We start from the raw sequence: 16,069 nt of genomic DNA, 5'->3' as shown, positions 1-16,069 counted from the left end.
AAAGCCCCCTCAGAATACTGAAAATGAGAGCAAGTGGAGTGAGCATTAATCGTTTTTCCCATTGACTTTAAACAGTCCAAGTCAAAATGATTCAACGGAAGAATAATCAAAAGGAAAGAAAAACAAGTCTTTGGCGGGAAATAGACGCAAATATTTCCTGGGTTGTTGAAGACCAATTTGGTTGTATGTCAAAATCATAGGATTTTTTAATGAAATGCTTTCTAAGTTTACAATAAACGTATCATACGGAGTGGGTTTTTATTTAAGAGTCCAAGATCCCCCAAACTTACCCCCTCCAGACTTGAAACATTGCCGTGATAGATACAATGAAATGAAATGACATGACAAGTTGTGGTAAGAGTCTAAAATGCCAAAACTTATCATGACCTCCAAACATCACCGTGCCACAACAAAAGGACATGACAAGCAGGTAATTTAGAGTTCAATGGGTTTTTTTGTTTCTTGGACGGGGAATCCAGTTGGCCACTTGGCCTAGAGCCTGAAAAGCTTCCCTCGTATTACAGGGAAAAAAAAATCACGTACCTGAAGATTCTTGAATTTAACTGATATAAATATATGTTGACAACATTTATCACTTTGATCCTTCTGTGAGTACTGAAATGATCGAAATGTTTATCCAATCAGGATTATTAGACAAGAATTCCATGGAGATACTATAGATCGGTTGAATTCCATAATTTAGAATACGTTGGTTTGACTTTGAAATGCGAAGCAGTCCTTACAGGTAAACATTTTACGGAGTAGGTTGGACTTTGTCTCTAATGAATCAATGATGTTGAATGATTTTTTTGTTCTTGTTTTTGCGTACGCATTATCATGTTAGTTTCTGGTCTCAAACTATTATTTCTCCAATTATTGAGTGAGACGGCTATTACTAGATTAAATATTGTCTCTTCATTTTCCGCACTATACTCATTTCTAGAAATCGCTGACCTTCGTGATTACGTCAAGGGAGAAAATTTGAGTGGGTGGAAACGCTCATCTTTATTTATGTAAGGTGGCTCAATTTGTACTGATGATATACTATTCTATTATGGGTATCACAACGAACTTCCACAGAGAGTATCAGGTTAATAATCAAAACTCTGCCAAATGAGAACTGATGGATTAGACCCACCTCTTAAAACTAGATTTCCGTCATCACTGAGAACTACTTCAGGTGTATTTGGATTGTTTGAATTTCCGTCATCACCAGAACTACCTCAGGTGTATTTGGAGTGTTTGAATCTAAATTAGTAGAGCAAATTGGTTTTTTATTTTCTTTAGAGAATAGAACTAAGTTTCCATGTAAAAGTGTTAACATTAAAGTAGATGGATCAGTAATAGGTACATCTCTGTTAGCAACCCAAACAACAGTTTGAACCGAGACCTTTATGTACCAAATGCCTATATAGTGATTCTGAGAGTTACCAAGTTTTAAGAAACCAAATTCAAAGCTTCGGCCATTTGATAATTGATATAATAGTTTGATCACCAGTAAGAGAATCACCTAAAGAGATTTTATCTGCAGCAGATGTAAGATGACAAAACCAAAAAGTTGAACAGAAAAAAGAATAAGCCATGAAGTGTTTCTTGTTGTATCCAGGCAAACCCAGAATGAATAATCCAAATGGAATGAAGCAACTAAAATAAATTGTTTTTTTGTTTTTTCTCATTGACTCAATAAAATGTAAGTTGTCGATCAGTTTTTTCTGGTTGTGCATTGATCTTTTAGGACGTTAATTATGAGTCTGGTTGGATGTCAAAATCGTAGGGATTCATGTCGGATGAAACTCCTAGCAATTTTTCATGGCACCCTCTGCTTGGTGACAGGCTCTTGACGCTTCGGGGAGAGTAGATATTTGTTTTGTGCTGGTATTTTGGCACTACACTGCTAGAGTTCAACAAAAGTTTGATAAGACTAGGTGATCATTCTAGCTAGGTTTCCTCCAGTGCAAGTGCAATTTATTCCAATATCTGGGGCATTTTCTGACGTACTCCTTTCACCTACAAATCGCAATTGTGAAACTTTCTACGAATTCAATCAGACAAAAGATGCTAATTAATTATTCAACTTTTTATTAATTTCACCCACAATTACAGAAACATCCAGGACCGTTTTCCATATAATATGACAATCATTCAAATTCCAGATGCTAACTTTGAAATACTCCTTGGAAAGATGTCTGATTGCATCTTCAGGTGGATCAAACTGCAGATAATAAATACCAAAATCTTGGAGCTCCTCCCAGAAACGAACGATTAAGAAAAATGAACATGAAGCCCGCTTAAATACTTCAGATTAAGGTGAACAAGAGGAAATCATTTTGCGATAGAAAATTTCAGGTTGCACGTTTTTATAGTAGTCGTCACCCAAAGAAGACCTGACCTGATCAAGCCCATGAGACGTGCCCACCCCCAGACCCGGGACAAGTGGCAGCTAATACTGTAAGGCCGGACCTAGAAATCCTTCCTGGGTAGGGCTAGAGTATGGCTCACCTCTGGGGCTGTCAATTATAGTCCGAAATCCGAAATCCGTTTCCGAGAATTTATGATTTTATAGAATTTTATCCATTTATATCGGATATCAGATGTCGAATCGGAATTCTTATTGGATTTTTTCCCTTAACATATCAGAATTGGATTAGACCCCATCCGATTGTGAAGTTCCGACATCCGATAACACATAGGAATGTATTGGTAATTTCCTACCTCTAGGATAAAGATGTTGACTGTCGGAGATCTTATTCTTAGAAATTATCATACGTTACCGGAATTTATCGAAATTTCTAACCAGATTAGTAATTTTTAATCCCTTTTACCCAATCTTTTCATTTTTTAGGAATTATCGGAATTTATCAGATTTCCGATAAGTTAACCTATCGGAATCGGATTAGAAATTTAAAATTCCATTGAATGTTACCGAATTTCGGAATTCCGATAACACTTAGCCTATCGGAATAGGATTGGAGAAAATCCGACGGAATTTCATCCGTTGACAGCTAATACTGCCAACGACAAAAAAAAATTTAGAATGAAACTTATAATTAGTAGAAACTCCAGGTTTTCCTATAAGATAGAAGTATTTTTTGGGCACCATTGCTGTTTTTTTTTGGGGACCATGGTTTGATTAGGCCACCTACCCTATAGTTATAAGGGGTGTCTTAAAAGGTGGAGATGACTAGTTTACCCTTCAACCTAATTAAAATTATAACTATACCACTTCTTCTTCCTCTATTCTACAATTTTTCTTCTTCTCTTCTTCATCAATTTATGATCATCTAAACCTGATCATATTTAATCAAAATCATTAAATTTTCATCGTCGTCATTTCATTGAATTTTTATCGTCGATTAATCAATTTTTTGTAAACAAACTCATCCATAAGTACTTTCTCACAAACCCATTACTTCTAATTTCTAATTCGTTTTTGATTGAAAATTTTGAGTAGTAGTCATCAAAATAGGTTGAAAATGGAAGTTACAGTAGTAAGTTCAGTTAGGAATTTTGTGGAAAAACTTTGTCGAACTAGCCGAACTTGCTGAAAATGAAGAACAGTTCGGTTGTTTCACAAAAAAAAATATTTCCTAACCGAACTTTTAATTTCCTAACGAACTTCTTTCATATACAATAATTCGGCTAATGTTCATGAAAACGCAGGGCCGAACCTGGTTTTAATGGAGATTTTGCTTTCAGAGAAAAATTCGGTTACGTCGCAAAAACAATTTCCTAACCAAACTAAGGTTCTGTTAGTTCGCAAAACAATTTCCTAACCAAACTCTAGAGTTCGGTTACCTACACAATTTTACAAGTAACCGAACTCAAGCCTTGAACTTCTAATTTTTTAAAGGTTAAGTTCGGTTCGATCGCAAAGAAATGGTAAAATTTCTATGTAACCGAACTGTAGGGTTAAAAGAATTTAGAAAGAATTTTTTTTATGTAACCCAACCTTGTTTTTATTCCCATTATTTTGAGTACTGTATGCACCGAACTATGACCTACGAGTTCGGTTCGATCGCATAGAAATTGTAAAATTTCTATGTAACCGAACTATAGGGTTAAAAAAATTAGACAAATTTTTTTTTATGTAACCGAACCTTACTGTTATTTCCATTGATTTTATTAGTCTTAAAACCGAACTCTGACCTATGAGTTCAGTTCGATCGCAAACATTATAAAACCTCTATGTAACCGAACTCTAGGATTAAAAACATAGAAAGAATATTTTTTATGTAACCGAACCTTACTGTTATTCCCTTTGGTTTTATTAGTCTTAAAACCGAACTCAACAACACGAGTTCGGTTCGATCGCAAACATTTTAAAACATCCACGTAACCGAACTCTGGGGTTAAAAACATAGAAAGAATTTATTTGGCTTGTTAGGTTCGGTTGGCTACGCTCTAAGTTCAAGTTTAAGAAACAACCGAACTGACTAATCTGAGTTCGGTTGGATCGCAGAAGCATGCATTTTGCGATCCAACCGAACCTCATACACTTATATAAAATTAATTTGTATATAAAGTTCGGCTAGTTGCGAACCAACCGAACATAACGCTGAATGCCAGAACTTCCATTGATATGGAGTTCGGTAACCTGCGTGTTTGGATAAAGTAACTGAACTACATCTTCAGACGAGTTCGGTTACTTGTTCATCCTCACAAGGAAACCGAACTACACCTTCAGGGGAGTTCGGTTACATTTTCTTCACATAATGTAACCGAACAGTCCCAAATCCAGTTGAAAAATTATGATTTTTAGGAACAGTTTTACCAATTTAACATACATTATGTACGTTTACATCATACATGTTCACCCAAATACTCATCCTCCAGTTGTGGTTGATAAAATCCATCATTTTGATCTTGAGTTTCATCTTGAGTTTCTTCTTGAATAATACAATCACCATCTAAGAAATAAGCCAAATCGGGATCATTTTGAAGATTAAAAAATATAGTATTAGAGGATGGAGATGAAGAATCAGATTCATCACTTGAGTACTCAAATGGGGTGAATTGGAAATATTTTTTATTTTCCATGTTTTTCTCGTTCATCTTCTCTAACTCTAATCTCACAACAATTCTACTCATAAAAATTCACTCATCTAATAATAAACCCATCTTTTAATTAATCTCACTAATTATTATTAACTAAATCATAACCTAAAATTAATTAGGAGGGTAAATTAGGTATTAAATAAATATCTAGATAAGGGGTGACCTAGAATTACTTTCAATGTCTATACCCAAAATAGAACCATGGTCCCCCGGAAAAACCATGGTCCCAAAAAAAATCCTTCATTTTTTTTGACGGGCAATAGCTCGTGTTAGTCCCTAACTTGGTCTGTCCATGTATTACTACTAGATTAAGATGGCCTAACACAGTTGAAAATAGCCAATGTAGGAAACCTCAAATCCTTGGAGCATATGGAACAGGTTGTTTTAGAACGATGTTTTGGGGACTACCCAAAAAAGTGGGGGACTACTTTGTTATACGAATGTCCACCCTAAATTTTAAGGGTGTCCTTAAATATGGAAATGACTAATCTATTCTTAGCCAAATTTAATTTAAAACCAACCTAATAACCACCTATATATATATATAACCACCACCTCCTCCCACCACCTCCGCCCAACACCACCGCCCATCACCTACCACCTCGAACTATCACCACCACCTCTATGTATATAGCTTAATTTAAATCATTAATGAAGATATTTTCACAAACCCACTACATATCATTCATTTTTGGTTGAAGAAATGAGAAGTAATCATCAAAATGAGTTGAAAATGAAAGTTGCAGAGAGAAGTTCGGCTAGAAATTATGTGAAACAGTTTGTCGAACTAGCCGAACTCACCTTTAATGGAGTTTTTTCTTTCATAAAAAAGTTTGGTTACCTCACAAAAAAAAATTCCAGTCGAGCTTTTAGATCGGTTACGTCGCAACTTTTTTTCGTTTTTTCTTAGCCGAATTTTTAGTTCGGTTATGTCGCAATTTTTTTCTACTAACCGAACTGTTTTTCTGAAAATCTATATTTTGAGTTCGGTTACGTCGAGAAAAAATTTCCCAACCGAATTTTTAGTTCGGTTACATCTCAACTTAAAATTTCCCATCCGAACTTTTCTCTGAAAACAAAAACTCCATTAAAGCTGAGTTCGGCTACCTTTGTTTTCGGAACCATTAGCCGAACTACACTTGTAGATGAGTTCGGCTACCTATTTTTCAGTTGTCGTAGCCGAACATTATTTCCATGGTCGAAATCAGTTTATAAATTTCTCATTTTTTCGAAAGTTTTTGTCAATTCAAGCAACATTAACTTAATTTGAAGTATAACTAAGTAACCAAAACCCTCATTTCGAAATCAAGCATCTTAAAAAAAACAACCCATTCTTCTCAAAAATTACTCTTTTAAAAACACTCAACTAATTAATCTAACCTCACTAATCAATCATTAAGCTAACATTACACTAACTAATTTAATCACCAAGAACAAGTTTGGTATTAGAAAAAAACTAAGTTAAAGGGTGGCTCAAATTTACTTCAAATATCCACCCCAAAATAAAAGAGTAGTCCCCCATCATTTTTGAGTAGTCCCCAAAATATCGTTCTTGTTTTAACAGTCCATCGCCTTTTAAGTAAAACACATATCAAGTGATCCTGGCCGATTTGAGGACTAGCATTTGTTTCACCCACAAAGATAATAGGACAGCATGACGTTCAAAAAGGGAGAAAGTATTAAATCACCCTCATTATTAAAACTTAAAATATTAAATCAATTCATTAAATCCGACCTTCTTAGAACAATTCCAATGGACACATCAAACAGGCGGATTTGGTGATCATTCACTTGTAGTGGAACTAGCAAACCACTAAAATAGATTAACAAATTCTTAAATAAAAGATTTTGTTCATCACGTCTGAAATTGAGTTCTCAAACGATCGACTCAATATGAACCGAGTCTCGTCTCAAGTTAAGACGATGCCCGATACAAATTGAGCACGTCGTCTCAATTGGTGAGGATAACCTATTGAAATAAAAAAGGAAAAATTAGTTAAAGTTAGTTAAATTAGTCTTATATATATTTGTAAGATTTTTCTAATAAAAGGGTCCCACTTGATATTATAAAAATATTTGTTTATATAAAGACGGTCCCACTAGATTTTAAAAATATTTGTTTATACAAAATGCATTGACTAAATACAACCTAGCATTTTTAAGGGCGACTCCAAAATTAGGGGTGATACAAAAAGATAAAAAAGATAACCCAAACGTAAAATGTAGCCATTCCTGATCTCCTGTTTTTTGAATAGCCAAACACCCTTTACAATAGGTAGATAACTTTATAATCGCGAAGCTAATCCACAATCGGGAATCAATTTAGTTTATATAACTTCCGAATAAAAAGTATCTCCAAAATAAAATCCTTTATCTTTTGAATTTTGATTATCCTATAATCGGTAGTAAATAAAGTTATCTTGACTTTCGATTAAAGTAGATCTTTGGCTAAGATGCTACCATAATCGATAGTGAATTTAGGTTATTTAACTCCCGAATATAGAGTACCCCAAAATGAGATTTTGCAAAAATTCTCTATCTTTTGAATTTTGATTATCCTATAATCGGTAGTAAATAAAGTTATCTTGACTCCCGATTAAAGTAAACCTTTGGCAAAAATGCTACCATAATCAGTAGAGAATTTAGGTTATTTAACTCCCGAATAACAGAGTAGCCCCAAAAATGAGATTTTGCAAAAATTCTCTATATTTTGAATTTTGGTTGAGCCTATAATCGGTAGTAAATGAAGGTATCCTGACTTCCGATTATACAATGGACTTCTTTACCGAAATCCTAGCATAATCGGTAGTCAAGATAGTTCATATAATTACCGAATATAGAGTTGCCCCAAAATGAGATTTTGCAAAAATCCTTTATTTTTCTAATTTGATTGAGTCTATTATTGGTTGTTAAAATAGTTCATATAACTACCTCATATAGAGTTGCCCCAGAAATGAGATTTTGCAATCGGTAGATAAAAAAAACAACTAAAATACCAATTATGAAAAAATATATAAGTATTTTCAACCTATTTTGTCTTTTTATATCTCCCCTAATTTTTTTGGAATCTTTCCTAAAAACGCCAGGAAATACAACCCACACTTTAATTAAATACAACTGAAATTCTACTTCAAAAGACTTTCGTACTGTTCATTTTGAAAATAACTAAATGCAACCCTATAAAATGAAGGAATTTAAGTCTATCTAAGAATATTAAATACCTACCGAACTAATTGGCATTTTATTTAGAGAATGTTAATTATATTATTCCATCTTCATCTTCCCTAATATTATTCCATATTATCTCTTCTTGGTTCAGAAACCAATCCCATGAGCGTACGTATGAGAAGACGAGAGCATCACCCATTAACAAGAATTGTTAATCAATATATGTGGGGGAGTAGGATTTTCGTGGCTTAATTTTTTATTTTATTTTATTTTTTTCCTTATTTTTTGTTTGGAGAACATGAATCGGGTTTTAGTGAAGAAGGATACGCCTGTCAATGGAAGAATATCCGTCGGATATTTAGAAATCCGATATTCGACATGTTAAGCACTACTGAATATTCGATATCCGATAATATCCTATAGGATATCAAAATCAGATATCGATTCCGATAGGCTAAGCCGTCGGATATCCGATAAATATCCGATAGTATTGGTGGAAACCGGGGCATATCAGGCAATTTTGAGGCTGTGATAGATAAAAAACCATCTTTATTTTCACATTGCAAAAGCGTTTTCCTAGTACACCCACCAGTTGAATCCCGGAGATTCCAATCTGTAAGAGATCGTGGGACGAAACCCGGCAAACACTCACACTTCCAAGTATCCTGGTTACAGTTGCCAAAAGGTCCACAAATACTATAAACATCACACAATCGTTTGGGCTGAACATACAACGCAATCCACTCATGCTTGCTTTCTAACCATGTAAACTCCTTGATTTGGCCAGAACTGTCCATAACAAATCTAGCAATCATAGATTTGTCATTAAGTGAATAACTAAAGTAACTTTCATTTATATTCGAAATGACATTAAACTTGAATTCATAATTTAATCTCATCTCAAGAAGAAAACTAAAAGTTTTTGTTTTTTCATTCCACTCCCCAGATTTCCAGATTTCTTCGGATTTGTTCCAGTATATAACGAGCTGTCTTGTTCTATTCGGTCCTAACAACCAATTGTAAGGTCCTGTGGCTGGATCTTCTTGATTTCTCCATGAAGTAAGTTGCTGAATTTGGTTTGTTATTTTACTGAACCCAAGTTTGGCACCAGGTAACAAAGTATCAGTTGGATAATCAAAACTCTGCCAAATGACAACTGATGGATTAGACCCATCTCTTAAAACAAGATTTCCGTCATCACCAAGAACTGCTTCAGGCGTATTTAGAGTGTTTGAATCTAAATGAGTAGACCAAATAGGAGTTCTAATTAAACTATTAAGTAAAACTAAGTTCCCATTTCCTGAAAGCGTAAACTTCGAAGAAGATGGATCAAGAATAGGTGCATCTCTGTTAGCAACCCAAACAACAGTTTGAAGTGACACTTTTTTGTACCAAATACCTATGTAGTGATTCTGAGACTTACCTGGCTTGAAGAAACCAAGTTCAAAATTTCCATCCTTTGATATAATAGTTTGATCACCAGTAAGAGAATCACCCAAAGATATTGTATCTGCTGCAGACGTAAGATGGAGTTTACTGCACATGATACAACAAAAAACTAGAACAGAAAGAAGAAAAAGCCATGAAGTGTTTTTTATTGTATCCATCTTTGCACAAACAATACTCAAGCAAACCCAGAATGAACCATTAAAAATGAAATACAGCAAATTAGAAATTTAGAATTAATTTTTTTTTTCCTCATTGACTCAATAAAATGTAAGTCATTGATCAGGTTTTTGTGGTTGTACATTGATCTTTTACTACGTTAATAACAAGTCTTGTTGAATGTCAAAATCATAGGGATGCTACGATGAAACTGGCCAATTTTTTATCTTTTAGTGACAAATTAACGAGGTTGGATTGCGGACAGCGTCCATCGCACGGCAGCACTGGACCTCTGTTTGGCAACAGGAACTTGACATTTCAGCGAAAGTAGATATTTGTTCTGAGCTGGTATTTGGCATAACTTACACTAGAGTTTAACAAAACTTTGATACGACTTGGTGATCATTCTAGCACAAATTCAATTTATTAGTGCTCCTACTAGCTAATACTGGTTAGAATGCAAGCGCCATCTTTTGTAATTAAGTCTTTCTACCAATTCAATCAGAGGAAGAAAAGACTAACATAGCAGATTATATGAAGACGTGTTTCCAACATATACATAATTTAAATTAATCATTAAACTTTTTTTTATTAATTTTTACGGAAAATGGGTCATTTGTCCAAATATTTTAAATCACGGTTCAAATGGACGAGTAAAAAATAATTTTGGTAAAATGGCCAAAAAAAGAAAAATAGTAAGGATGAAACTAGTTTCATCCTAGCTTAAATTTAAAAAATAGCAAGGATAAAACTGGATACATCCTGTGTAAATTAAAAATAAGAAAAATATATTTAAAAATGGGCACGATGAAACTGTTTACATCCTGCCTATTTTTACATTTTTGTCCATTTAAACAATATCAAAATCTAACTGTCCATTTCACCCAGGAATTGTTGATTTTGGTCTTTTTAACCAATTTTGTGTAATTTCTATTACTATTACATAATTACAAAAATATCCGGGATCATGCAGTTTCATTTTTCATAAGATGGTGTAGATTAATTAAAAATTGTTAGATATAATCAACATGACAATCATTCAGATTCCAGATGCAAACAACCCATTCAACTTAATTGATTCCTAAATACATAAACTGATTCCTATTACTGTATTGCAATAAAATGTAATTCCATTTCATTTTACCACCGTCCATGAAACACTACTGGATATACCATGGAAAGATATCTGATTGCATCATTAAGCTGATCAATCTGTAGATGATAAATACCAAAATCTTCGAGCTCATCTCAGAAACGGATGATTAAGAAAACCGAAGATGAAGCCCACCTAAAACTGCAAGATTTAAGGAAGTGAGAAAATACTTTTGAGAGGAAAAATCATTCTACCGAAAATGATTTAATTGCGTGTAGGATCTTATAATAAACCAATATCTCCATTGGTATCATTTTGGAAAATTAAAATTTCAAATTTGAATTACAGAGTAGTAGGAGATCTAAAGAGAGAAACGAAGAGTGGTGGAGAAAGACGGCTAGGTTTTGTTTGATAAGAATAAGAGCCGATAGAGAGATATCCACAGTTATACCGTAGTGGTCGGTGGTTAGAGCAACAACAGTGATGCCACGTAACAGTATACGATTAAAATTTTATCAGGCGAACTTTATAAGTGCACCCCATTTTATACTTTCATCAGGCGGACTTTATAAGTGTGTCCCATTTTATACTTTCATCAGGCGCACTTTATAAGTACTTCCCATTTTATACTTTTTTTTTAATTCAAGCATAACGATAATCTTCGCCCCACCGTCAGGCTCACTTTATACTTACGCCCCACTCCAAAAAATTATTATACCGACGCCCCATTCCAGACGAATTTTTAATCTTCGTTCGACCAAATTTGGTTTTGGTCTTGGTCTTGGACCAAATATAGTCTGGAATTTGAGTTTAGTCTGTTTTTTTGATCTTTACTCTCTTCCATTAGAGCGTCCACAATGGACGACCAAACCCAAATATTAGGTCCAGTGTATAGGCGTAGTGGGACGGACTATCGATCAAAATTTGATCAAAGATTAAAAACCAGACCAAATTTGGTCTGCGACCAAGACCAAACCCAAATATAGTCGGGCGTTTATATAATGTCCGCCTACACAACGGGCGTTGACATAATGTCCGCAATTTATCGAGCGTTTGTAAAGTTAACGCCTGATGTAGGGGCGTTCGTAAAGAATTCGCCTGGAACGGGTGGAGGTTAAATGTACGCCCCACTGGGCGTTGATATACATTACGCCTGACTACCAGGCGGGGATAAACTTAACGCCTTCAGTGGGCGTTGATATACATTACGCCCCAAGCTTACAATTAAGACCACCATCACATGGGGCGGGCTTTATACCTCCGCCCCATTATTATTATTATTATTATTATTATTATTTTTTATTTTCTGTTTGAATTCCTCCGAGCGTAATCTTTATTAACGCCTGATTTCAGGCGTAATCTTTACAAACGCCTCATTTCAGGCGTTATCTTTATCAACGCCTGATTCCAGGCGTAAACTTTACCAACGCTCGATGTCCAGGCGAACTTTATATCAACGCGCGACCAAATTTACTCTTCTCCTTCTACCCCACACGACGGACTAAACCCAAATTTGATCTTTTTTTTTAGTCTTTGGTCTTTGGTTTTGGTCGCACCACTGCAGTTGCTCTTATGTCATGTATTTGGACCAAATATCTGGGTCTAGTCGTCCATTGTGGACGCTCTTAGTGCTGGAAAACGGGCGGACCTGGCTTGTTACGGCTTACACGGGTTCAAGTTAATACAGGCCAAAACCCGCGGGTTGATATTCTTCATTGGTGGTTATTTCTTAAACCTACGCGCATAACGGGTAAAGCTTACGAGTTCACGGGTTAGCCCGGTTTGTTTAATTAATTTTAAAATTAAAACTTAATTAAGTTAATTTGTTTTTGATTATTAAAAAAATGTTAATTTGTGGTTTTGTTTAAGCTTTGACCATCATCTTCCAACCAATAACACCAACCAATTATAATCACCTGCAACACCACCATCTCTGCTTTTCAAATTCAACCACAACATCATCAGAACCCCTTGGTAATCTCGGCTGCACACATCACCAGAATTCGTATCCATTTGAAGCTTCACCAATCATCCAAATCTCGACAGCATCTTTCATTCAAAACCCTTACCCTTACAAGAACTCATCCACTTTATTTCCAAATCCCAATCTTAACCTTTATTTCCTCCTTCATTTTTCGCTGGTAACACTGACATAATCCCATTCAAATCAAACCCCCATCTCTGCTAATCTGAACTAATCATCTATTTCTCTTCTATCTTCTTCAATTAAATCAAACCCTGAATTCATCACCTGAGTTCCAACACCAACAAGCAACAGCACAACCGTCAACCATGATTGCAAACCACCACCAATAACTGAGTTCATATCATGTACATGGGCATCAATTTTCACTCATTGTAATTACAATTTATATCATTCAATTTCACTCAATCAAAATCTTAAATTTCAATTATAAACCCTAATTAATATAAAAAACAGAAAAACCCCTAATTCTTATGAACCCTAGAAATAAAATTGCATTTCGATATCAAAATTAACAAAATTAAACATGTAATTTAAGTTAAAAATAAGGATGAGACTTTTTAATTCTCTTCTTTCCTCGGTTAACTTCGTCTTCAGAATCCTTCACAAACAAGACACATAAGAAACGGAAGTAACAATATTATTTTTTCCCAAAGGCAAAAAAATTAAGTATAAGGTACTTACTCTCTTTTCTTGCGAAGGCTTCCCTTTGAGAGAATCGTTGCCTCCTGAACTAGCAAAAGAATTAGGCTTCGTCACCTTGATAACTAATTTTCCAGATTGAGGATCCTTACTGAAACAAAAATAGAATGGGAATATAAAGAACAAAACAGTAGCAGAAGAATAACAGCAAAACAATAACGGTTGTGGAAAAAATTGAAGATTAAAATTTTTTAGAAAAATAATAACTATTATGGAAGAATCAACTAACCCGCTGGGTGAATCCATGGATCAAGAAAAGATTGGTACAAAAGAAGATTCTAAGAAGATGATAAATTTTTTGAGAAGACGAAGAAAATCGACCGAAAAGAGGGAGAGATATAAGAAAGAATTTCTCTCTCCACCACAGTTATTAGTAGGAAAAACTGCAAAGAGAGAGGTAACCGGTCAGATAGGGGAACGTGTTAGTCAAAAGTGAAAGGTCAACACGTGTAGACAGTTACATAGGGATTCCGGAAAAATGTCGGTTGATTAAAGGCATACAAAGAAACGAGTAGATGCGAAAATAAGGCTTCTCTGATCGTCCTTTCCTTCAAAAAGAAGGATAATAGAAGAGCCAAAATGTGGGCGCACACTCGATAGTAAGGAGAAAGAATACATTTGATAGCAGGCGAATGTCACGCGCTCTTTATATTTATGATGATGAATGAGATGACGTCACCAAGTCAGACCGAAAGTGTGAAGACCAGCGCGGTATTTAAAAGGTCAAGCGCGACATATATAAAGCAAGACGATAATAGCATCCTCCCAGATCCGAAAATAAGAATTTTATTAGCTATCTTCTACTATGTAACCCCTGTAAAAGGGACAAGAAGCCTTTGAAAGAGAGAGATGTTTTTGAAAGTTTAGATAAGAATTTTAGGAGAGAAAAAATTGTATTATTGTCCAAGTTAGGGTTTTCATACATCAACTTTGTATTTGATCTATCTTTTAATGAAATGATTTAGAGTTTCTTTATGATGTCTTAAATTAATTTGATAGATTAACTTGGGTGTAAGGTGTAGGAACCATAATCTCCGGTAAACCACAACGCTCGAACAAACTCTCTTTTTATATGGAGAATTATTTTACATAAATACAGAAATATTATGGATCACGCAGTTTCATTTTTCATAAAATTGTGTTGATTAATGAAAAATTGTTACATATAATCAACATGAAAGTCATTCAAATTCCAGATGCAAACAATCGAATCAACTTAATTGATTCCTAAATACATAAACTGATTCTTATGCTACTGTATGACAATAAAATGTAGTTCCGTCGCATTTTACCACCGTCCTTGTGCCACTGTCCGAATTACATAAACTGATTCTTATGTATAAACTAATTCTTATGCCACCGTCCTTGGAACACTACCAGATATACCATGAAAAGATATCTGATTGCCTTTCAAGTTGATCAAACTTCGAGCTCCTCCCAGAAACGGATGATTAAGAAAACAGAATATGAAGCCCAGCCGAAATCCATGTGATTTATTGTTAGGAGGGAGAAAATAGTATTTAGAGCATCTCCAATACTAGGGATGAAGGTAATCCTAGGTGGAGGTCCTATTAATACCTTTTTGTTATGGGTCATTACTATGTGGCTAAAAAAAATGAAAGTTATACTTTCTACCTCAAATTTCATCTCCAATGCCAAGATATTACTACCCTACAACTTAGAGACAAATTAATTTTGGAATAAAGAATTGATTATGTGTCAAAAGACCTTGGGTCATGGAGAAGGTAAAGATATGACTTTCTCCTTTACCCTTTCTTATGAGATGGCATCCATGTCATGCTTTTACCTTACCTTGACCTTGGCATTGGAGATAAATTCTTGGTTAGAAAAGTGCTAAATCCTAGGTGTCTTGTCTTTTTAAGACCTTCACCCCTAACATTGGAGATGCTCTTAGAGGAAAAGTCATTATATCGAAAATGATTTAATTATGAGTAGGATTCTTATAATAAACCAATATCTCCATTAGCATCATTTCGCGATAGGAAACTTCAAACGTAATTACGAGTAGTCGTAGACCTACAGAGAAAAGAGAGGTGGAGAGGACGGCAATGTAGGTTATTGAGAATGACGATAGAGAGAGATCTCCACGTTTATATAAGTGGTCAGTGGTCATCTAACTAAACCCTAGGAAGACATGACCTGATCAAGCCCATTAGGCGTGCCCATCTCCGAACCCAGGATAATGAGGATTCGGCTTACAAACAAACTGAAAATAATGGACCGGCACTAGCACTACCACTGGCACACACACAAACAAGTAGGAATTACCTGTAGGTACTAGTTAGTGATACTAGTTAGTGGCAGGTCCACCCACTAATGCCCAGTAACCAGATGTCCATAATTAAAAGAAAACATAAAAATTGACCAAATTTTTTAAGCCCAGGTTCTGTACACGTGCGGGATCAGGTATCCGAAATTTAAAAATACCACAAATAAACTTC

General features: G+C 34.9%; 1 protein-coding gene and 1 long non-coding RNA gene across 2 annotated transcripts; both read right to left on the bottom strand.

Moving 5' to 3' along the window:
• Positions 1-6,965: 6,965 nt before the first annotated feature.
• On the bottom strand, positions 6,966-13,247 carry LOC113344603 (G-type lectin S-receptor-like serine/threonine-protein kinase At2g19130). The gene is made up of 4 exons (XM_026588543.1): positions 13,173-13,247; positions 12,838-12,905; positions 8,813-9,759; positions 6,966-7,024 (listed from the first exon to the last, which is right to left on the bottom strand). The coding sequence occupies exons 1-4, from the start codon at positions 13,245-13,247 to the stop codon at positions 6,966-6,968; spliced, it is 1,149 nt and encodes a 382-aa protein (XP_026444328.1).
• Positions 13,248-13,313: 66 nt separating this feature from the next.
• LOC113344669 lies at positions 13,314-13,974 on the bottom strand. Its single transcript, XR_003357894.1, has 3 exons — positions 13,837-13,974; positions 13,590-13,698; positions 13,314-13,506 (listed from the first exon to the last, which is right to left on the bottom strand). It is a non-coding gene; the product is annotated as an uncharacterized LOC113344669 (long non-coding RNA).
• Positions 13,975-16,069: the final 2,095 nt, after the last annotated feature.

The sequence above is a fragment of the Papaver somniferum genome, unplaced genomic scaffold (assembly GCF_003573695.1).
Source record: "Papaver somniferum cultivar HN1 unplaced genomic scaffold, ASM357369v1 unplaced-scaffold_79, whole genome shotgun sequence".
NCBI classification, from domain to species: Eukaryota; Viridiplantae; Streptophyta; class Magnoliopsida; order Ranunculales; family Papaveraceae; genus Papaver; species Papaver somniferum.
This window is presented reverse-complemented; position numbering and strand designations above follow the sequence as displayed.